The sequence below is a fragment of the Oryctolagus cuniculus genome, chromosome 14 (genome assembly GCF_964237555.1).
Source record: "Oryctolagus cuniculus chromosome 14, mOryCun1.1, whole genome shotgun sequence".
NCBI lineage: Eukaryota > Metazoa > Chordata > Mammalia > Lagomorpha > Leporidae > Oryctolagus > Oryctolagus cuniculus.
The window spans coordinates 94,571,066-94,594,735 of record NC_091445.1 but is presented as its reverse complement, the minus strand read 5'-3'; the positions used below and the strand labels follow the sequence as shown (position 1 = coordinate 94,594,735).

The window sequence follows — 23,670 nt, the reverse complement described above, 5'->3', positions numbered from 1 at the left end:
TGTTATAAATGCACATTCCTGGGCCGGCGCCGCGGCTCACTTGGTTAATCCTCCGCCTGCGGCGCCGGAATCCCATATGGGCGCCGGGTTCTAGTCCCAGTTGCTGCTTTTCCAGTCCAGCTCTCTGCTGTGGCCCTGGAAGGCAGTGGAGGATGGCCTGAGTGTTTGGGTCCCTGCACCCGCATGGGAGACCAGGAGGAAGCACCTGGCTCCTGGCTTCTGATTGGTGTAGCTCTGGCCATAGTGGCCATTTGGGGGGTGAACCAACAGAAGGAAGCCCTTTCTCTCTGTCTCTCTCACTGTCTAACTCTAACTGTCAAATAAATTTAAAAAAAAGAAATGCAAGTCCCTGGGCCCCAGCCCAGCCCCGCTGGATGAGAACCCAGGGAGGCGGGCAGTGTGTGTGTGTGTGTGTGTGTGTGTGTGAAGCAGACTCTCCCTGTGCTGGTGCTGCACCCTCCAGTTGGAACGCCCTGGCCCCGGAGCTCCTTCCCGTTATGTTTTGCCAGAAGGACTTCATTGCAAGCAGACCCTAGGCAAAGACCCCACCCACACACACCCAGTGCCTGCCTTCACTCCAGGCAGCCTCCGGAGAGGTTTCTGCAACCCCTGGGGTTTAGGGAAAACATTGATTTTTAAAGGCGTAACAGTAACTTCCCTGCACACAGAGGGTTGTTGCCTGCTGGCTGCCATCAGAAGATTCCTCCCAGAGGCAGAGACAGGGAAGGGCCAGGCCTGTGATCTGTGGAAAGGGCAGAGGGGCCAGGTGAGAACTCCAGACGTAGACGTCTTGGAAAGCTCCCAGGACCCAGGCTGGGGACCATTAGCAGGCCTTCCCCACATGACTAACTGCAGTAATTTGGTAAAATGAGGGCAACAGCTTCTGCTAACAGAATCCCAAACCCTGCTGATCTTCAGAGATTGAAGTCCACACTCCACCCTCAGAAGCAAATTGGAAACCAGACCCACCGTGGGATGCAGCTGCCGCGACGGGCTCCATGGGTCCTGGACGCCAGCCCGCACATCTGCATGCACACACAGCAGCCCCACCCCCAGGATGGCAGGGCTGCCCCACGTGTCGGCATCTGCTCCCTCCCCTGACCCATTTCAGAAACTCCCCTTGCTCCTCCTTTCTGCCCTGGGTGGGGGAGGGGGAGCCTGTCCTTTCCAGCGCTGGTTCCCCACTGCTGCCCTTGGTGGTGTCACCAGACACCCCACGACCACGTGTCCCCTTGTGTCTTTCAGTGTCAGCCTTCACCCTCCCTGCCTTCTATCCCCTACGTGTGCTCAGGCCTCTTCAATCTCAAATGAGTTTTTCCTTTCTTCTTCTACCTCTGTCTTTTATCCTTTTGCCTCTCAGTAAGAGCTGTGGACATGCCCAGCCTCCATTCCCATCCAGGGACCAGCCATGCATCCCTACGCACTTTCCTTCTGCACAGGCAGACCCTGCCAGCCACCACCTTCTCAGACTCACTCCCAGCCCCTCTAGAGCCCTGCAGCCCCAACACCTGCTCCGTGAAGCCATTTAACCTCTGAATTCCCGAGACCCCCTTATTTCTGTCAGTGCAGAGGAATGACGCAGCCTCAGTCGCTCTTTCTCCGTGTGCTCTTGAGAGTGCTGGAGTGTGCAGGGCTTTGTCCATCGTCGCTGCCAGGCGCGGCCGTGCGTCTTCCCGTGCAGGTCCGTCCATCTTCGTGCACTTGTTGGGGCTGCACTCCCAGAGTCTGACGTGCACCTCGTCCCCAGCTCAGGGACCCTCTGGTCTCTTTAAATCTTGATTTTTTCTATTCTGTAAGGATAGCTGATGACCCTTCTTGCTCTCTCCGTAGCTTTTTCCCACTCCCAACAGTCAGTTAACAAATCCATCTAAATAGCTATTCTCCCATATATGATTATTTGTAAGTGTGTGTGAAGGTGTTCAGGAAGTTCATGGGAAATGTGCATTATGAAAATATGCAGATTTCAATTTTTTGCAGTAAAACAAAGATGCTTTCATCCCATTTTTGACAAATTTTTGAATTTGCGCCGTGTACATATAACCATCCCCTCCAAATTTTCCCTTATCTTAAGTTTATATACCCTGTATTCTTTTGTCTGTGTTTCTGTGCTAGTGTCTCCAAAATAATTTTAACTAATAATGATAATAATTAAAATTCCTTTCCTATTGCTGAGCTTGTTAGGAGTATTTCTAGTGTTTTCCATAATACTGCCTTCTAGGTTTAAAGAAACATACATGTATGTGTATTTATGTCTGTAGATACATAGATATAAATATGGGCACAAAAATATAAATATACTGATGTGAGTAAATTCTCATTGGATGTCTCTTTCATTAACATTTTAATTAAAAAGGGAGGCTAGATTAATCACATGCTGAACTCTGTTACATTTATGGTTAAGTTCATGTTTGTCCTGACTAGTTCAACTAAAGGTTGAAATGTAGTGACAGGTTTTCCTAATATTGAACCATCCTTACATTCCTGCTGCAAATTGTTACATGGTGATAGACACACACACACACACACACACACACCTTTTTTTGTTGTTGTTTTAAAGGAAGAGTGGACAGTGAGAGAGAGAGACAGAGAGAAAGGTCTTCTTTGCCGTTGGTTCACCCTCCAAAGGCCGCCACGACCGGAGCGCTGCGGCCGGCACACTGCGCAGATCTGAAGGCAGGAGCCAGGTGCTTCTCCTGGCAGGAGCCAGGTGCTTTTCCTGGTCTCCCATGGGGTGCAGGGCCCAAGCACTTGGGCCATCCTCCACTGCACTCCCTGGCCGCAGCAGAGAGCTGGCCTGGAAGAGGGGCAACCGGGACAGAATCCGGTGCCCCGACTGGGACTAGAACCCGGTGTGCTGGCACCGCAAGGCGGAGGATTAGCCTATTGAGCAGCAGCGCCGGCACACACACACCTTTTTACAGGGTACTCTTGACCCTGTGTTTTGAGTATTTTTCACAGTAGTACTCTTCAGTATTATTGAGTTGTAGCTTTCTTTTGTGTGCTGAGATGTCCTCAATGTCTTTTGGTGTTCATGCTCTAGAATGGCTTAACTAGCTTTCCTGCTGCCTGTTTCTTAGCATTGGGCAGAATTTACTTGAAGCATCTGGATCTGCCGCTTGCAGAGTTAATCTCCAATGAATGTTTATATTATGCGCGACAACTGGATTGCTTTAGTTTGCTTATCTTTTTTGGAGTTGGTTTTTCTAATTAAGAAACACATTTTTTCTGTAGGATTTAAAATTTTATTTTATGTGTTTGGAGAACTCCATTAGATTATTTTCGTTTTTCTGCATGTGAGTATTGTCTAATTCCCATTTCTTAAGTTTTGTATTGAATGGGGAAATCAGGGACAGCTTAGCCAGGCAAACACACCACTCGGGTGCTTCAAGCAGGAGGCGTTGTAGTGCAGAGGAGCTGTTGCTTACAGAGTAGTCCTAAGAGTGGAGGTCAGACGGACGGATGCTGTGGCTCTCAGAGTCACTCTGACTTTTAACAAGTCTGGGAATTACAAAAAACTTCAGAAATTCCCAGTGACGAGGGCAGCTCAGTCAGCGCTGGGCTGGTGATTCCTAGGAAAACGCCTGGAGACAAAACTACAGGTCAGCAGATCTGTCCGAGCCCGTGCGTCCTCACTGTGGCCACAGCATCTGCTGCCGACGCCTCTCGTTGGCGCCAGCAGGTCACAGGCACGGGGTTCAGGAAGTGCGGTGCTCCATAGCCCTGAGATCCAGGAGAGAGCCTGCCAAAGGCGCGTGCACAGGTGGTTTCCGTGTTGTTCATTTTCTAACACACTGACTTCTCTTTCCATTCTGCTTCCTGGGGCCGTCCTTTTCTAACATCCTAATTAGATACCTGGTTCCTTTACTTCTATCCTTACTCACCTATCAGTGTAAGCGTTTAAGATCCTGGATTGTCCTCTGCATATTGCTTTAGCTGCTTTCCACAAATTCTGTTTTGCAGTATTTTCATCATTGTTTCCGTAAGTAAATTTTGTTTTGAACCTGCTAACCTCCCTCTTTTTTTTTTTTTTGCTTCATATCCTTCAATTGCTAAAACTTCTAAGAGAATACATTCTAATCTTTCCTTTCCAATCTTATACTCTCTTGCTTATCTGTTTACAGACTATAAAAAAGACTTTACAGTCGCTTGTACAGGATGTACGAAAACCCGTGGAGGTGTGGGAACCATCACGATGACTGGGGTGGGATATGACTGACACCAGGGATGCGGAAACTCTTGTAACACTTGTGACTATATGGCAGGACAAAGAATGTCATGGCCTAAATGCCTATAGTGGCCCATTAAGGGGGAAAGTTCTTCAGAGGCCCAATTTAAAAGTTACTGGCAGGGGCCAGCGCTGTGGTGTAGTGGCCTAAGCTTCCATCCATGGTACCAGCATCCCACGTGGGTGCTAGTTCATGTCCCACGGACATATATGTGTGTATACACAGATGTACATATACACGTTTGTGAAAATTGCTTCACCTGATTTCCTCCTTATCCAATTAACAGGTAAAAACTCTGGGCTTTGGACACAGGACTTGGATGATCCTGAGACAGGTCAAGAATGGATCCAAACAAGTATCTCCAATAACAAAGAAAATTTATTACATTAAAACAATCAAATTGTTTCTGTTCCAAAGCAAATCTAATTTCTTATTTATTTAGTTAAGAGGCTATCCCTTGTGTAGAATAATAAGTGATGGTGAAGCCATGATTCTTAGTTGAGACTTGGACAGAAGGTTTGAAATCCACATGTTTTTAATTTCAAAACAGGAAACCAAACTAAAGTTGTTATTTGTAGAATCACACCTCCTAAAATGCCCTAAGAATTCAGTTAAAAGGATAAAACATGAGCTTTGAACTTGAAATACAAATAGAGGAAAAATTTTCTTCCCATCTTCATTAGAGAGATCTTAGCCATGTACAGTTACTCAGAAAGTTTCTCATTTAAATTGGGTAGTTAGGATTATTAGACTTCAGGAGTCCATAAGATTCTCTGCAGAAGTTTTAAAAATGCATTTCTTTTTCTAATTTAATGGTCTCTCATTCCTGGTTAACGAGTCAAAAATCTCAGCATTGATACATGGGCAAGTCATCAGTACTCTGCCCCAGTTCATCTTAGTAAAGTCCAAAACTAACGTATTTTTATGTACTCCTACTTGGATGGCTTTTTTGGCTAAGTATTAGTTAACCTGCTCTTAACTTATAAGAGCTTAGAAGTTACTGAACAAAAAAAAAAAGAAAAAATTGCTCCATGGCTCAAAAATTACTTAATGAGTGAAAGAACAAATTGATCCATACAAGCTACTGAAATTAGAGCAAGGACAGCGTGTGTTCTCCACCCTCCAGGAAGCTGTTCCAGCGATGACACGGTCCTGATCAGCAGTCCTTGTAATTGGAGTCGTCATGTCGTACATTACTCAGCCTGGGCTGCTTGAGAGGAAAGATTCTACTATTATCATTTTCCCAAAAGATCATAAGCCTGATATTTTCTGGCCTGGGATTAAGTGTTTGAACTTACAACAGTGAATGTGTGATCCATCCTCCAACCTTCTGGGTGCCAGGTGGGAGTCCTGCAGCAGAACTCCAGCCTGTCACTCCCCACTCAGAGTTAGCATCAGACCACAGCGGGGAGGGCTTCATTCCCCAAACTGCTGCCACTTCAGGTGCCGGTCAGCAGCACTGGGTCCCCAGAGCCCCCACACTTGCAGCAGATTCAGCAGTTGGCCAGAGTGGCTCCAGGACGGAAGGAGCCCCTTTATTTCCCGTTGCAGGTTTGTTGTAAAGGATGCAGATCACCAGGTCAGGTGGAGGCACACAGGGCTGCGGGTCCTGAGGGGCCGGAGAACAGGGCTTCTGACCCTCGGAATGAGACGTGCCACGCCGCCGGCACTTGCTGTGTTCACCAGCTCTTCCTGCCTGTGGGTTAATGCTGTAGGCGTGCTCGCTGACCCTCGGCCCTCCCCTCCGGGAAGGTGGTGAAGTTAGGGAGGGACATGAGTCTCAGCGTTCCAGCCTTCCAGTCCTGCCTGGGTCTTCCTGGTGGCCAGCCACCAACACTGCCTGTCACCCCATTAGCATACAAAGATACTCCTGTACTTTGTAGAGGCCAAAGGTTTTAGGAGCTGTGTGTCTTCTGTCACACCTGGGTACACTAGGACATAAAAGTCTTGGCTTTTAATTCTGTCTACAGCTGTGCTTCTTTAGAGTGTGGGCAGCACGTCGGGGTGCCTTGGCATTTGTTAGAACTCTAAAGAATGTGCGGCCTCACCCCAGACCACCCGGACTAGAAACTCTAGGCTGGGGCCTGGCAGCCTGGATTCTCAAGAATGAGTCCTCCCAGGAATCCGATGCACACTCAGGTTTGAGAGGCACTGACTGAGGGAATTCGGAGAAGGGGGATTTGGATCTGATTTAAAGGGCCGAAAGGAAATCTGCCAGGCAAGGCCAAAGCCAGCATTGCAGGTAGAAAGTTCAGCCCTGATGGTGGACAGCACACAGCGGGAGTCAGTCTGCAGCAGGACGGGGGTCCATACAAATGGTGTTGGTCCATTTTCCCAAGTGTGCTGTTGAAATAATTTCCCAACCTTAAATATTTAGCTGTGCTCATTTTATTTTATTAAGATTTATTTATTCATTTGAAAGAGATACAGAGAGCAGAGGGAGAGGGAAAGAGAGAGAGATCTCATCCACCCAGCCAGGACTCAAACTGGCGCTCCCATGGGTGCTGGCACCGCACCAGCCCGGCTGTGCTCACCTTCGTCCATCACGAGCCCGCTGCTGCTTCTTCGTTTTTGTCCTCTATACTGAGTGTAGTCTTTAATGCCATCCTCCAAAATGTGTATTATCATTAAAAATGCAGAGTGCGTACATTTTGCCGTTTTTAGCCGCTTTGTGAGTGTGCAGCTCAGTGGCATTAAGCACGCTCACCTTGTACAGCTGTCACCACCATGCATCCCCAGAACATGTTCATCTTACAAAATGAAACTCGTATTAAATAATAACCCCCATTCCCCCTACCCCAGCCCCTGACGACCTCCACTCAACTTTCTGTCGCTGAATCTGACTCTTCCTTATATCTCTTCCTCTGGTGGTAAATGTGATTCATTGAAATAGTGAGCTCGCTTAGGGACTTGTCACAGAGCCTGGAGCAGCACTCGGGGTGTACATGAGAGCTGAATATCATGTCTACTCCATCCCCACTGACTGTTTATTACGATGTCTAAGTGGGACTGGGAAGATCCACTCAGAGTGCCATATGAACGATCTGACGGTGTTATTCTTGTTGTTTCTTATACTTCTTGATGACTTATCACTAGTTGTTTCCTGCTGATACCTCTCAAATGGAAACACAGGCAGGTCCCTTTAATATTGGGGCTTCTTTTGAAAATCGGGCGGTATTCCATTCTGTGACGCGGCTGGCATACTTTATCAAGTACGTGAATGGCCTCAAGTGCAGGACCCACGTTGATTTTAAAGATGCTAAAATGGGGGTGAGGGTGGAGAGCAGTGTGTGCCTCTTAGAACTGATGGAATTCGCTAGTTAAAAATCGCACCTACAAATCAGGAAAGTAAAGTGTCACAGTTGGCCAGTTGGTCATTAACGCGAAGATACGCACCAACGCTTAAGACGTTTTGCAAAGAGGTTTTCCTAGTCTTTCATCTGCCTTTCTCCACGGGCACGTTTCTGAGTCTTCATGATGCCTTGCCCCCTTTCCCACAGGCCAGATGACCACGAGGGGAGGCTGCTACCGAGACCTGCGAGTCCAGGTGAATGCGTCCTTCTGCGACCCCCAGACTCGACCTGCCACAGGGCTGGTGTCCTGCCAAGTCTCTGCCTGCCCTCCCAGGTAAGAGGAGGACGTCGTCCTGTTCGTCCTGACAGCTTTCTCAGGTCTTCAGTGTATTCATTGAGTCTTTGAGCCCCGAGTTTGGAGAACGAGAAGTGCTAGTGACCACCATGCAATTAGAAGCAGCAAAGAGCCACCTAGACAGGGACCAAAAGTGTGTATTTGGGCTGCAGAGAGCCTAGATTCTCGCTGCTCCAGGGGAACCTTGGACTGGCATCCTGTTGGTTTCGTTTTCTCTTGAGCCCTGGCGGGCTGGCACGAGTGATCACACACTGGTAGCACATTAGATGGTAGCACATCCTCTCGTAACCTCTGGCCCATTCACTATTGTTCGCTTTGAGAATGAAATGTGCAAGAAGGACTCAGGCCCAAGAGGAACCCAGTTCATAGGGGAACCTGGATCACAGCAGTGCCTTGCACACATGCGTGTGTGCACGACAGAGCCCCAGAAAGCCACAGCTCTGGTCATCCCTGTCCTGCCCACAGTCCTGTCGCATGCATGTTGCTAGACACACTTGGGGGTCCTCTGCGATGCAGGGTGGCAGGGGCCCTGAGAGGGAGCATGGTCCTGCCCTGCCCTCAGAAGCCATTGGCCCACTCGGGCCTTGTTTCCGTCGTTCCTGTTTGCATGGGCACCCATGCACCCATCACAGAGGGTGGTGAAAATTGCCGAGACAGCGTATTTCAGGAGGAGTTTCTACCCGGTAAGACCCTTCAGCCTGCCCAAGGCCACGAGACACCACTCAGGATAATCAGCGCACCTTGATCACAGAGGTCCCCAGAACCGGCACACAGGCCCCGTTGCATAGGCTGGTACCTCCAGAGCCCAACACTGGATACTCTGCCAATTGGTGTGCTAAGAGAAAAGGCACAGTTCAGTGTCAAAAGGTGATTCTAGGAGGAGTTGCAACAGTACATCCCGACAGCATAGAGGAAACGTTAGGCTGAGCCTACCCCAGATCCACCTGGGAAAGCCCAGCGAACTCCCTGGCACCTGGCTTGCTGTTGTTTCTATCCCACAAATCAGAATTTATGTGCTGGCCTCTGAAAGACAACCTCAGGGTCCATGCAGAACCTTCCCAGGGGCCCAAGGCTGTGGCTTCCTGGCCGGGAGATTCCTGAGGAGGACGAAGGTGGCCTCTGCCTGTTCCTGTCACGCTGCCGTCAGGCAGCAGGGCTGAGAAGGAGTAGGGCTCGCTGGGTTTCTCTGCTGTGGGTACAGCAGGACATCCCAGGTCCCTGCCGCAGCTCTGTTGCTCCAGGAGCCCTTTGGGTGGAGCTGCTCAGCTGGGGCAGCTTGTGTTGGTGGGTTTGAGGGTGAGCCAGGCACGTGGGCGGCAGCTCTGCACCTGCTGTGCCCTGGGTAATGGCAGTACCAGTCTCACTGGGTGGAGTACCGGCTCACTGAGATAAGGCCCAGAAAACTCTTAGATGTGATGAGCGCTCTCTACATACTGGCTGTTTTTATTTTTACTGTAAAGGGAGAAGCAAATTCACATCAGTTATCAATTTAGCCTGCAAAGCAAAATTACAAGAACAAAACACGGAACACTGAGGCTACATTATGCACGCCAACTCTTGTGGATTATTTTCTTATTTCCTTTTAGCAGTCGAGATGGGAGAATAGATTTTCACTTAAAATATGGCCTTGTTTTTCCTATGAAATGTGAGATAGAGGTCCTTGTTATCCAGGATGCTGACGATTTGTTCCCAACTAAGTGGGCAGCAAACTCAAGTTCTGTGTTTCCAACAGAGACAGCTTTGCCTCTCTTTTCAGAGAGGTCCCTTGTGTTTCCACAGCCTTTCCAAGCCACGGCCGCTGCAAGCTGAGCGCGTGCAGAGGGCCCGCCCTTCCCCATGGTGCCACTCTGGCCCACTGAACGGCAGGGTGCGGGCCAGCAGGATTGGCCGGTCCACGCTGGCCTTGAAGAGGGTCCCAAAGGACTGGGGAGTGGGTCCTTTCAGACATTTTAATCCACTTCCTCTCACTTGCAATCCATGTGGAAAAGTGGCCCTTCTGTGCTGCTGGGCAGCCTGGCTCCCCATCTGTATCCTGGGCAGGGGCAGGGCCCCCACAGCTGGATGACGGTCAAGCCCCTGGGTCCTTAGCCAGCTGGGGTCCCCCTGAGTCGTCGCTGCAGGGGGCTGGGCAGTGGGGGTCCAGGAGTCTCCTGCTGTGGCAAGGTGATCCCAGCTAAACACGGTGTCAGCAGTTCCCCGGCCAGCGCCAGGCACAGCCTCCTGTCCCCCTCCTCCTCCTCCTCCTTCTTCCCTTCCCTTCCTTCTCCCCCTCCTCTTCCTCTCTCCTTGGCTTACAATCAATAGACAGCCACCATGGCTCTCCTCCGTGCCTCTGTCTCCCTTTCAGCATGAATCAGCCACTCTTATCACTTGCTTTTGAAACGGGAATTATAAATCACAGAAATTTTTATTTCCTTTCTATTTCTCCGTTTATCTGAATGAAGAGGCTGTTTTGCCATTTATCGAAATCATTCAGTTTGGTAACGTAAGCAGTGACTGTGGCTTGCTGGTGTGGAGTGGAGACACTCCCCAGATGGTAAAGGGAGGCTTGCCCTCTTTCTTTAGCTCACTTCTAGGACTGCAAGGAAGAGTTTGGGGGAAAAGTGTGCTTCTCGTGCCCTCTGAGGCACCTGTGTGGATGTGGCCCCTCCTCCACTGGGTGTTCGGATGGTCACATTACTCTTGTCTTTGCCATGGTGATTCCTTTCAAGCCCCTTAGCAAAACTATTGGTTTTACAACCAAGAATAAGAGATCAGGTTGCACACTATAGAAATGAAAGACAGGCCGGCGCCGCGGCTCACTAGGCTAATCCTCCGCCTGCGGCGCCGGCACACCGGGTTCTAGTCCCGGTCGGGGCGCCGGATTCTGTCCCGGTTGCCCCTCTTCCAGGCCAGCTCTCTGCTGTGGCCAGGGAGTGCAGTGGAGGATGGCCCGAGTGCTTGGGCCCTGCACCCCATGGGAGACCAGGAGAAGCACCTGGCTCCTGCCATCGAATCAGCGCGGTGCCGCCGGCCACAGTGCACTGGCCGCGGCAGCCATTGGAGGGTGAACCAACGGCAAAGGAAGACCTTTCTCTCTGTCTCTCTCTCTCACTGTCCACTCTGCCTATCAAAAAAAAAAAAAAAAAAAAAAAAAAGAAATGAAAGACAAAATTCAGCAGGGGGTAAGCGTTTGGCACAGCAGTTAAGATACCATTTGGACATGCACACCCTTATCAGAGTTCCTGCGTCGGGTTCCAGATCCTCGCAGTTCCAGCTCCCTGTTAGTATGCACCCTGGGGAGCACCAGGTGATGACTCAAGTGACTGGGCTGCGGGCGCCCACACAGGAGACATGGATGGAGTTCCTGGCCCCTGGCCTCAGCGTGGTCCTTCCTCAGCTGTTGCGGTCAGTGGGGAGTAAACCAGCTATGCAGAGTCGCTCTGTGTCGTCTGTCTTTCTGTCTCTCTTCATTTGTATTTCAAATACAGAAAATAAGGAAAATTTAAGAAAATAAATAGCACTCAACAGGACATTAACAGTAATGCTGTCCTCTAGCAATACCTACAGTAATACAGACAGGAGAACTAGTTCCTCTGTTTCTTGCTTCTTTCTCTCTGTCTGCCTGACTGTTTCTTGTCTGTTTTAGGCGTGATCCTTGAAAATACTAACCACAGTGTATTGTTACCAAGGGAACAGGGAGAAACCTGATCGCTGTGGTGGTATCTGACTGGGAAAGGGTTTGAGGCCACGCAGTGCCAAAGCGAGCCCTTCAGTCTGCTTCAGTCTGCAAGGACTGAGAATCTGCTTTGTGACAGTCACAGTCCCTGTGACTTGGTTTCCATTCCCTCCTGTGACTGACATGATTTCCAGGGACTTTTTAACAAGGGACCTGGCATTTTCGTTTGCATCGTCTTCCACAAATGACTGACCCAGTCTTGCTCTGGGCCCCTTCTGTGCGGCGTTCTCTCCTGGGAGGTTTGGGAACGGTGTTGGAGTGCTCCTCGCTCTAGTAAATCACGCACACACTCATTGCCTGGAGCTCCAGGAGTCGCCCTGCGGTGACACGGGATCCCGGCACTGTCTTGTGACCCCAGGCGGTGCACGTGAGCGGCGGAGCACACGTGCAGCCTGGCTCCTCCCTCGCTTTCTTTGTTCGCCGGATGAGTGCCGGCTTCGCTGACCTTGAGAGCACTTGCAGGCACTTGAAGTCACGATGGCCTCTCAAGCTTGTTGGAGAATTGTTCTCTGTGGCCTGAAGCTTCCTGTTCGGGTGGGGGAGGGGACAGTGTGGCCCGCCCGGAAGTCAGCGTCCTCTTTAAATGCCTCGTCCCCTCCGTGTGCCCATACAGACCTCTGACCCTTAGCCGTTTAAGCAGGGAAACCAGGAATGGGACTGCAGCTCCACTGGGGAGCTGTACAACTGACACAGGAAGTCACCCCTCGGGTGGGGGCCCTGTGACTTGAAACTGACCACACGGGAGAGCAGGTCGCAGGGCTACGAGATGCGGCCTTGTTGTGTCTGCCCTAGGAGTGATGACAGCTCTCAAGAGCAGTGCACTTAGAACGGCTTCGAGCAGGGACAGACAGTGGCTTTTGCGTAGCATAATGAAAACCAGGTTACAGGTGTGCACACAGCAAATTAGCCACAACTGATCTGTTTCCTAAATTACTGAGTGACAGCTGTGAGGACCCCCTCAGGAATCCGCCATTGTCATTCTGCAACACACTGTGTACTTGGAGGGTTCTGTGTGTTGTTTTTGCTCAATTGTTTTGGTGTGTGGGTGTGTGTTTTATTTATTTGTTTACTTGTTCTTGAACACTATGTTCTTTACAGCAGCGTCAGGTTCACAGCAAAACAGAGATTGCCCCTGCTCCCCCACGGCCCAGCCTCCCGCCGGGAGCATCCCCAGCAGACCGGTGCCTCAGTCAGCCTGACCCGTGGTTACAGCCAGAGCCCATAGCTTACCCCGCCTCACTGTTGCTGTGTAGGCCGTGTGGTGTTGGCACACGTACGGTGACCTGTGTCCACTCTCATGGTGTCAGTACCCCCAAACTGCCCTGTGCTCCCCCTGTTCGACCCTCCCTGCCCTCCCGAAGCCCTGGCAACCACTGATCCTCTCACTGTCCAGAGTGCCGCCTTTGTCACGGTGTCGTCCAGTTGGGCTCGTGCGGTTCTTTCACTCAGTGACATTTAAGCTTTTCCCCGGTCTTTCATGGCGCGTTTCTTCTTAGCATTGAAACGCGGTCTGCTGCCTGCGTGCACCACAGCTTATTTGTCCAGGCACCTTCTGAAGGACACGCTTTGTTCTGATTGTGGGTATTTATGTGTGTGTGTGTGTGTGTACACACACGTGCATGCATGCACACACACACGAGGAGTCTTCAGAAAGCGCATGGAAAATACATGTTATATTTTTACTCTGTTTCCGCCCACTGTTGAAGCCCTCTTGTAGGTGCACAGGAGTATCATTCACGTGAGCAGAGGTAGAAGGGAACTTGGAAACGAAATTCTGTCTTTCAGGGAAACTTGACTGATTATTTAAGGTTAAGTAATATCTGCATCTTTCGTAATATTTTTGTTATTCCGGTCTCCAGGCTTTGGAGTGATTGACTGTAAAATTGGCAAGGCCTCCCCACACTCAGCGTAACTGTCCCCTGATAATTCCAGTGTCTCACAATAAGGAGTCAGATGGATGGACGGGTGGACAGGTGAAGTGAGGGAGCCACCTGCAAACCATGTCTGTCTCCTCCCGTCGTCGCTGTGGGTACGCTAATGAGCACGGCTGGAAATGTGTTTTGGAAGCTGGAAGCTTCGCTCAGAGTCGGGATCTGTGTGAGAAGAGCACAGAATGTTGTTTGCAGACCCACTCAGGCAGCGTTGCTTTCCTCTCTGGTCTGTGAATCACTGAGAATTGCGCTTCTGCGTTTCTGAATTTATGCAGGCTTCAGGGAAACTTTGTTATTTTAAATGTTCTTCCATTGAGATGAAAGAAGGCTTACAAAGATAAAATTATCTCATTTTTGAGACTTCCTTTGTGCCTCGGAATGGGAGCTTCCACACGAATTTCCTGTGGGAGGGAAGGTACGTGTGTGCATGACAGTGAGCTCGAGACCCTTGGGGCTCTGCTAGAACCTGTTCCGTCCTGGTTCCTGTCCACCTTACATAACGGTTGCTGGGAGAGTGTGTTAAAATCTCACGTTCTGATTGGTTATTTTTGAGTCTCTTCAATGAAGCGTACTTTATAGGTGACTTTAAAAGTTCCTCTTCTGTGGTGAGATAGGGTTATGGTTTCTGCGCCACCTGTTCCTGTGGGTGGTGAGCACCCTGCTTTCTCACGTGGCCTTCTGAGCTAACATCCGCTTTGTCTAAGGCGGCGTGGCACTAGCTCCCACTTACTTTGGCTGGGCTTAGATCCCTAAATTCCCTTTATTTTTAAATGTCGATGTCATTAGGTTTTTCTGTGCCTGGAGTAAATAGCCTGCTGAGTTTTTGCCAAGTCTGGACAGACAGCTTGATCTGTTTGTATGGACCGTGGCTGTGCTTGCATTTGGATCCGGCCTGCTGACCGCATGCCTTCTGTTCCCCGCACCTCCTCTTGGGCTCTTCTGATGGCATGCCTCTGCTGCTTCCAGGGAATCGTAGAATTCTCCTCATTCCTTTCCATTCCTGTTACTGTTGGGGTTACAATTCTCCTTTGATGCCACTGCATTCTGATTAAAAATAAACAGACCAATACAGACCAAAGTGTAAATCGGTGAGCCTTTAAAAATACCCAGACTACTGAATACAGTTATCATACATCTTAGCTCTAAGTGTTGTAGACCAGAGCAGGTGCAGCTGGACACACACCATTGGCAAGGGTTAGGGCAGGTGATGGAGCAGAGGTGGTGGCGGGTACCCAGGAGAGCAGAGCCAAGCAGGTGGTAGCTGGGGGCTGCGGAGGTTCCTGGCTAACTCGTTCCTTCTCCCGCTGGCAGAGGTGGAGGCATCGCCCGAGAAGGGGGTGACGAAGCTGTGCTTTGAGGCAGGCAGAGCAAGCGTGGACTGGGGCAGTGACCTGGCCAGCACTGCGAGTGGCCCAGGGGCAGCTGGCAGAGGGCAGGGGGGAGGAGCTCAGTCGGCGTGATGCTCCTCCGTGTGGTGGGCAGAGATTTGGTCTAACCACAATGACACTGGTTTCCTGTGCGTTCCACCAAAACACACAGCTGGTGTGTTTCAGGCCATGCTCGGTGCTCAGCTCATCAAGCAGAGATGGCCGCCCTCCTTGGAAAAGAGACTGTCTGTCTGCCTCCCTCTTACGGGGCTGTTTGAGTCTTGTGGCAGTAGATGTGCTTTTTATCCAGCCTGCAGACCAAAGTGTCGCAAGCTAGTGTTGGGTTTGTGGCTCAGGGAGTGTCCTTACTGCTGGAGGGGGCCCACGGCCGGAGTCCTTCCCCACAGGGTGTGCTCAGCGTGTCAGGGGTGACCGGGCTGGCCCTACGCCCTGCCTTTGCAGAAGCTCCGGGAAGCAGGCGCGCTCTGCCCTGGGAGCCCTTGCTGTAGGGTCTTGTGATGACCACACTGCCAGGGGTGTTGGGTGGGGCTGCCCAAGGAGCCATGTTTCAGCAGCTACGCCGTGAGAAGCCAGTGAGCTGTGGGCTCCGTCTGTGGACTGCAGCTGGCTGGCGGTTTGTCACTGCAGACTGATAGACAAGTTTTTGCATATTGTTTCAGAAGAGCAGCACTTGGGAGAAGGCGAGGAGGAAGACTAGCTTAGTTGTTTGGATACTGAATTCAAAATTGAACAAATGTTCTAAATTATCTGTCAGCTCAGAATTGGTTATTTAAAGCTCTCCAGGGGTCTAGAGACCGCCTGCAGGAGATGGACGTTAGCAGCGTCTGCACTGGGCTGCCCGTGTGCCTTTGCGTGTTCCCACCCAGGCTGGCTCTGCAGGTCGCACCCGGCACATCCCCAGGCCGGTGCTGGCTCGGATCCCTGCAGTCCTTGGTGATCCACTGAGCCGTGTGCACGAGCTGTGCTGGACGTCACTGCTCTGAGGACGCAGCACGTGACATCACAGCCACATGGGCAGGCACCAAAGAAGGCTAGAGAAGAGGGAGCAGGCGCTTCAGACGCCTGAGTGCCCACTCAGCTGCCGTCCTCCAGAATCTAACAGCAATGCGTTCTCCGTACTGCGCTTCAGGCTGTCAGTCCTTGTGTCATACTTCACAGCAATCAGTGACTTCTACCAAGAGTGTGGTGTTTTCAGAGAGTGTTTAGGTTTGATGGGGAAATGAACCAATTCTGCAGTCTGTAGGTTTGGGAAGGTAGCATGTGGTGTGTCATGTGACAGGCCTGTGTTTACACTAAGAGCCAGGCATATCCATTGAATGCTGGAAAACAAGGACCAGTATCGAGCCTGGTTCCTGGTTCCTAACTGGACTTGACGTTGAAATGCACCAGGTTTGTGAAGGAGACCACTGTCAGAGACCAAGTCTTTTCTGCTCTTCATCTCTTCCCTCCTTGTTCTCTCGCTCTTGCTCTCTCATTACAAGATCATTGCATTGCACAAAATCCCACATTTCCTCTTTGAAGATGGAGCAATCCCTCCGCCGGCTTTGTCAGAGCTCAGCAGTCTGCTTGGACTTGGGAAGGGCAGGAGGCACCCGTCCTTTATGTCCTCCCTGAAGACGAGCACGTGTGTCTGAGCTGAGCATGCTGGGACAGAAGGAGGGAGGGTAGCTCTTCCAAGGGCAGCCCCTGGAGCAGCTCAGGAATCCACGCACAGCCGGCCACACATCCATCCCCCTGGAGCAGCTCAGGAATCCACGCACAGCCGGCCGCACATCCGTCCCCCTGGAGCAGCTGAGGAATCCACACACAGCCGGCCGCACATCCGTCCCCACACAGCATCTGCCAAGGGCGCCTCCAGCAGGTTCTGAAGTTTAGACCAGTCAACAAGTGGGTGCCGCGCAGCATTGTGTGAAAAGGCATCTTAGCCAGTGCCGCGGCTCACTAGGCTAATCCTCCGCCTTGCGGCACTGGCACACCAGGTTCTAGTCCTGGTCGGGGCACCGGATTCTGTCCCGGTTGCCCCTCTTCCAGGCCAGCTCTCTGCTGTGGCCCGGGAGTGCAGTGGAGGATGGCCCAGGTGCTTGGGCCCTGCACCCCATGGGAGACCAGGAGAAGCACCTGGCTCCTGGCTTCAGATCATTGCGATGCGCCGGCCGCAGCGGCCATTGGAGGGTGAACTAACGGCAAAGGAAGACCTTTCTCTCTGTCTCTCTCTCTCACTCTCCACTCTGTCTGTCCAAAAAAAACAAAACAAAAAAAAAATAAATAAAAGAAAAAGAAAAGGCATCTTTGTCCGAAAGGTCACGAGTCATTTGAGGGAAGTCGTTTTCCCACAGTGATCGTCCGTCACACACTCCATCCTATCCCACTGCCACTGTCAATGGGCCCAAGAAATTGAGCAATGACCACAGTGAGCTCCTGAAACCTTGAAAGAACTGAATCTAAATCACACAGTTTAGAATTTTTTAAAAAAGATTTACCAGTCTATTTGAGTGGCAGAGTCATAGAGAGAGGGAGAGACAGAGAGAAAGGTCTTCCATGCGCTGGTTCACTCCCTCAATGGCCGCAACATCGGAGCATGGCTGATCTGAAGGCAGGAGCCAGGAGCTTCCTCCAGGTCTCTCACGCAGATGCAGGGGCCATCCTCCACTGCTTTCTCAGACCATAGCATGAGCTGGATCAGAAGAGGAATAGCTGCCGGCGCCGTGGCTCAATAGGCTAATCCTCCACCTTGTGGCGCCGGCACACAGGGTTCTAGTCCCAGTTGGGGCGCCGGATTCTGTCCCGGTTGCCCCTCTTCCAGGCCAGCTCTCTGCTGTGGCCAGGGAGTGCAGTGGAGGATGGCCCAGGTGCTTGGGCCCTGCACCCCATGGGAGACCAGGAGAAGCACCTGGCTCCTGGCTTTGGATCAGCGCGATGCACCAGCCGTGGCAGCCATTGGGGGGTGAACCAACAGCAAAAGGAAGACCTTTCTCTCTGTCTCTCTCTCTCACTGTCCATTCTGCCTGTCAAAAAAAAAAAAAAAAAAAAAAGGAACAGCTGGGACTCGAACCAGCACCCACATGGGTTAGCCTGTGCCACAGGTGGAGGCCCAGCCCACTACACCACAGCACCAGCCCCCAGGGTTTAGAATTTGGCACAGAAATTTAATAACTCATTTTTAAATTTGCATTAGCATTTACTTAAGAATTCTGGTTATTTTTTTGTTGACCTGGTGTGTTCCAAAGTCACCCAAAAACCATGCTTTTGCCAAACATGTTTCCCAGTTGTAGAGACTTAAACTTTTGACCTTATATGTAAAATTATGAAAGGCTAGAAGATAACAACCATTCATTTTATCACATGGCTGTGGGTTTTTTGGCAAGTATGCGTAATATTACTGAATTTTTATCAACCTTTTTTCTTGTGTTTTCACTCAAGGGTCCTTATTTTGTTTGTGGCATTTCCAATGAAGAGTACATAAATGTTCAGCCATTTTAAAGGCATGCTCATGTTTTCAAAGACACGTGTATGTTTTTAAACAGTACCCCCAGAATTAAAGAGATCTTGAAATTAACTTTATTTGGATGAGTTAGACTTTGAATTAGAACTTCGTTTTCAAGACCAGACCTCATCCCACTGAGTAGTGTTGCAGGGTAGAAAATATGACCGCATTTTTGTTTGGTGTGATTTGTTTTCCAGCAGGTTCCATGTGAATTTAGGGCAAAGAGACCTGAAACGGAAAACTGATTCTCAGTGTGCTTCTGACTGTGGTCCCCAAGAATGCAGCCATCATGGAGGAGGCCCACAGGCTCCTCGAATGTTTAGATTTGTCTGGATCCAAAGCCAGGCAAGGATCCACCCAAGAGCTCCCCTCATTTCAGCTGCCCACAGTGTCTCAGAGTCTGATTTTACTTTTACACCAAATGAAATTTCAATAACATTGTTCCAATGCGTTTGTAACACATTTCCATGATTTTTTTTTTTAAAAAAAGGGCTAAAGAGAATAACCTGTTTAAATTCTCACAGTTCAGTGTGCAGTTCACATGCACGCGGCTTAGAAAACCAGACTTCATTCTAAGGCTCCCTGACACTGAAGGCCCCCTCCCCCAGCCACCAAGTGGGCTTTGCTCGGTCTTCTGGCATCTCTTACAATATTTCTAAATAATGTGAGTGATTACAGTTTTCCATTGATTGGTTTTTAAGGATTATCCTATCCCCACCATGAGTGAGGAACTAACCTTTGGGACTCCTTTTTATCAGTTCTGCATCACTTAGCTCTCTTAGCACCAGCCTCCTTCCCCTGCGTCCTGTCAGTGTGACTCCACCCTGACAGTATCCATTACTTTCATCATTATTTGCCATTCCTTCTCAGCCAAGCAAAACATCTTGATTCTGGTTCTTTTGTACATAAAACTGTGTCTAAAAGTTAATAATTTCTCAACAATTATTTCTTAGTTTTCTTGATATGAGCTCCGTAACATATATAAAGTTCATTGATTTGTTCACCAAGTCCACGTTGAGTGTCTGCTGTGTGCTGAGCACTGGGACACGTTAGTGAATAGCAGACAGACGCCCTCGTCCCAGAGGAGTTTGTGCCTGAGTCGGAAGAGACACACAGTCAACGACAGATGCATTGTTTACTTAGATTTTTTGTTAATTTGTATATTATGTTCATTAACATAAACATTTCAAAAATAATAGCATGTTTTGGAAGCCAATAGCTACAGCAGATACAAGGGCAAAAAGCAGATCAAGGTCAAGGAGATGAGAGTGGAAGGGAGGAGGGGCAGTTTGCTGAACAGGTTAGGTAGATGGGTAGAAGGTGCAGACGGGGTAGGTGGACATATGAGGTGGTAGGTAGTTCAGGGAGACGGGGCAGAGCAGGAAGACTTCCTGGAGGAAGTGAGGATGCCACTTGCAGTTTATGGTATCTCCCACACTGTCCAACCCCTCAAGGGTCTGCTCCCTTTTATCCACCAACTTCCCATCCCTGGTGCCACCATCACTTGTTCCCACCTGGACCTATCGTCATCCCAGGGCTTCCTGAGTGTCGCCAGCTGCCAGGTATCCTGTCTGTTGGATACTGGGCCAGTCTGCCCCCTAAATCCCGTTATTTCCACCGGGGAAGCAGAACCTCTTCCAGCCTCCTGAAGGAATTTCAGAGGAGCCGGGTTTTCCAAGGCCTTGCCGATGACAGTCGTGTGAGAGCAGACTGCTGGGGTAGAAGTCTGCTCCCGGAAGTTTCTCAGCGTGGCCTCCTTCCTCCTGCCGTGGCTTCCAGGAGGTCCACAGCTTCTCTGATTCCCAGCCACCTACTTGAAACTGGGGTCTGTGTTTCTGGAAGCTGCAGGATCTTCCATTTATTCCCAGGTCTCTCATGGGCTTTGCTGGCATTGTATTCATTTGCTGAATCCACAGTGGTTCCTTTCAGTTTGGGGAAAAAAGCTTTTTAATAATAAGCCCCTACATTTTTAATATATCTGCTTTCTAAACTCTAACATGTAAGACTAATGCTTTAATGTAATTGTGTTGTTTTTGCAAATCTCCTTTCTGTTTGCTCTGGGTTTCTTTGATCTGCTCTCCCAGGTTCTCTGCTTCCTTTGTTTTCTTTTGCTTAATACGTAATTATCCTCCTTTCCAAACACCCCTTTTCTTTGGTCTCCATTGCTTCTCTCTTTTAAGGCGTCCTACTCTACTTTTTCCCAGGGACACTGTAGCTCCCTCTCCCTTCCTTCTTCTTTCCCCTGAAGGTTCTTTCTCCCTCCAAATTCCTCCCAGTGAGTGGCTGATGGACTTTGCACCTTCCGTAGACGTCTCATAGCCCTCCTCTGCCCGGCTGTGCTGAGATCACGCCTTGTCTGTGCTGAGATAGAGACCTGAGCCCACAGGGCAGGAAGCAACTTTTCTTCCTGTTCTGTCGCCTCCAAGATCCCTTCCCAAGACCATCTGTCTCTCCAGCAGGATCCGGTCATTGAGCGAGGGCAGGGGATACGTGTGAGTGTGGGAAGTGGCTGGGCGTGGCGTCTCAGAGCTTCCTGCCCTAGCACCTCTCGCTGGTGTCCCTGTGCCATTCTCTCAGATGGAACCCTCTTCCTGGCCTTCGCTAGAGTTGGAATTGGAATTGGCGGTGAACAGGTGTGCGGAGTGCACCACGTTTCGCTGAGAGGCCTCTGCGTTTGTTGCTTAGAGCCATAACTACGTGGTCCTAAGATGGTGGAAAGTGGGCATTGTTGGGACACTCGCTATAATAACTTGCAGAACTAAATTGAAGCTAAAGCCACTGAAATATGGCAAAAAAAATGACTTGAAGTCTTTATACAGGTCTATGGTGATGCTATTGAGAAAGAAAGAAAGTAAATCACCCGTGGGGTGACCAACACATTCCAGATGTCCCTAGACCACCCCGTTCAAAACTGATGCCCCTGCCGGGGGCTTCCTCAGACCCAGGCAAACCAGAGCAGGTGGTCCTGTGCCCTGCTCCGCGGGTGACGGTGAGAACACGCCCATGAAGCTGTTTCTCTTCTTGCCAGTGACATTCACTGTTGGCTACTCCACAATCACCGCCCCTTGAAAGAGGAGTGGAGATGCCTGGGGGCAGGGAGGGGTCCTGCTGGGTCTCACAGAGCAGCAAGAACTGGGGAGGGGCTTGAGAGGAAGCCAGTGAAGCCGAAGCTTTATGTCCCTTCTGTTTTTTTTTTTTTTTTTTTTTTTTTTTTTTTTTTTTTATAGGCAGAGTGGACAGTGAGAGAGAGAGAGAGAGAGAAAGGTCTTCCTTTTCCGTTGGTTCATTCCCCAATGGCCGCCGCAGCCAGCGCGCTGTGGCCGGTACACTGCGCTGATCCGAAGCCAGGAACCAGGTGCTTCTCCTGGTCTCCCATGGGGTGCAGGGCCCAAGGACTTGGGCCATCCTCCACTGCACTCCCGGGCCACAGCAGAGAGCTGGCCTGGAAGAGGGGCAACCGGGACAGAATCCAGCACCCCGTCCGGGACTAGAACCCGGTGTGCCGGCGGCGCAGATGGAGGATTAGCCTATTGAGCCATGGCACTGGCCCCCCTACTGTTTTACATTCATAATTTTGATAATATTCTTACAGAAGTTGACCCTAAATTATATAAGCTCCAGGCCCCACAAAACCTGGATCTACGCAAGTACAGGGGACAGTGATAAAACAGAACACAGCCTTAATTTGCCGCCTGCCAGCCTGAGAGGCTAGCTCATTTAATCCTCAGGATAACCCCATGAGGCACATGGGCTGAGCACTGACTGTGGTCTAGGGAGAAAGATATCAGGGACGTGCTTACAGCACCCAGTACAGGGCTGTGGGAGCTTTGAATGTAAAGGAATCCTTATGAAAGCATATCCCACAGTTTGCTGTTTTGACTTAATGATCTCCATTATTACAGAAAATTACATGTGCATGTGTTAGGAAGTTACCTGTGTGCTTGTAAAATATACAAAACCGGAGCTCCCCCACAGGATGAGTGGTCCCAGTTTGCTCAGAAAAATTGCGGTTTCTTGTGTACCTGTCACCCCATTGTGAGTAGTGACCATCCAGTTAAAGCAGGAGTTAACCCAGCCACCACTGCTCTCCGGGGAATCATGGCGCTTTGCAGTGTCCAGTCACACACACTGGTTTGTGTGTGTGTATTTGTGTGTAGTATTTCTTTTTATGCATTTAAGCTTATGTTTCATAGATTCCCGTTTATATCTAAAACAAGTATACTTAGATGTCGTATGCACTAAGTTTTATACTCCAATATTGTGAAACATTTACTCACTATCTCTGCAAACACCTTGATTGCTTTAAAGTGTGACTGTGATCAAAGCACGATTCCTCTTGATGTGAAGAATGCAGTGTGGGACTCTGAAGTTTTTCTGACACCAGGTGATCACCCCAACGCGTGCACGTATTTGAGCCACGCGTCAGCCCCGACTGCGAAGGGCTCCTTCATCGTCCCTGGAATCCACACGTCCTGGTGGTCCCTGTGCCCCCTCCATTCCCTGAGTGTTCCTCCTGGGCCAGCCTCTCTCTATCTCATCACTGTTGCATTTTTGCCATAGTTTACGCCCTGGGAGGAAATTCACCTTCCACTACTTGTCTTCCTTAAAAATTTCCGTGCTGTCCTTGAGTGTGTGTTCCCAGATACACTTTATATGGGCCAGATAACAAATAAAAGCAAAATCGTTTTGCAGTTTTGATGGGGCTTTCATTGCACTATTGGATTAATTTAGATGAAAATTAAATCCTAAAAGCATGGGCGCTGCCTAGCCAGAACTATTTTCCCTCTTCTCACCCCATTTGGCTCTTCCCCAGGTGACCTATTCATAGCAACAGTCCCCTGTAAGAACGGGGAGCTTTAATTCATTATAGCTTCACATAGGTCTTCTGAGATTGGCCTAGGGTTTCAGTTGTGTGGTATTTTTCAATAGGTAAGTTTGATAACTGTTTTTTAATTATTTAATGCCTTTCTAGTAGTACTTTTCTTCTTTTGTGGTATTTTTCCTCTTTTCTACCCCTCTGATCCCTTAGAAAACATACAATGTATTTCTAATACTGTTGTAATTACCACTGCAACTTAAAAACATATGCTTAAGCCATTTTTGATTTATCAGATTCACAAATCAAAGTAAACCCATAAAGGCTCCACCAGGCAAAATCAGAAATGAGCACGTGCCCGTCCTCCCTTCTCTGCTCCTCTCCTTGAGTTCAGGCCCTGGTCTCGGCTGAAAGTGCTAGCGGCTTTCCCGTCTCACGTCGGCTTCAGCGTTCCTTTCC

The 23,670-nt window shown here is 49.8% G+C and overlaps 1 protein-coding gene across 5 annotated transcripts in view; it reads left to right on the top strand.

Annotated features, from left to right (window-relative positions):
• The window catches only part of ADAMTS16 (ADAM metallopeptidase with thrombospondin type 1 motif 16), a 133,430-nt gene that overhangs the window by 84,848 nt on the left and 24,912 nt on the right, over nt 1-23,670 (top strand). For all 5 annotated transcript variants that reach the window (XM_051837039.2, XM_051837041.2, XM_051837040.2 and 2 more), the window contains one exon: nt 7,727-7,853. In XM_051837039.2, coding sequence (XP_051692999.2) covers nt 7,727-7,853 — 127 coding nt within the window. The remainder of the gene's footprint in view (nt 1-7,726; nt 7,854-23,670) is intronic.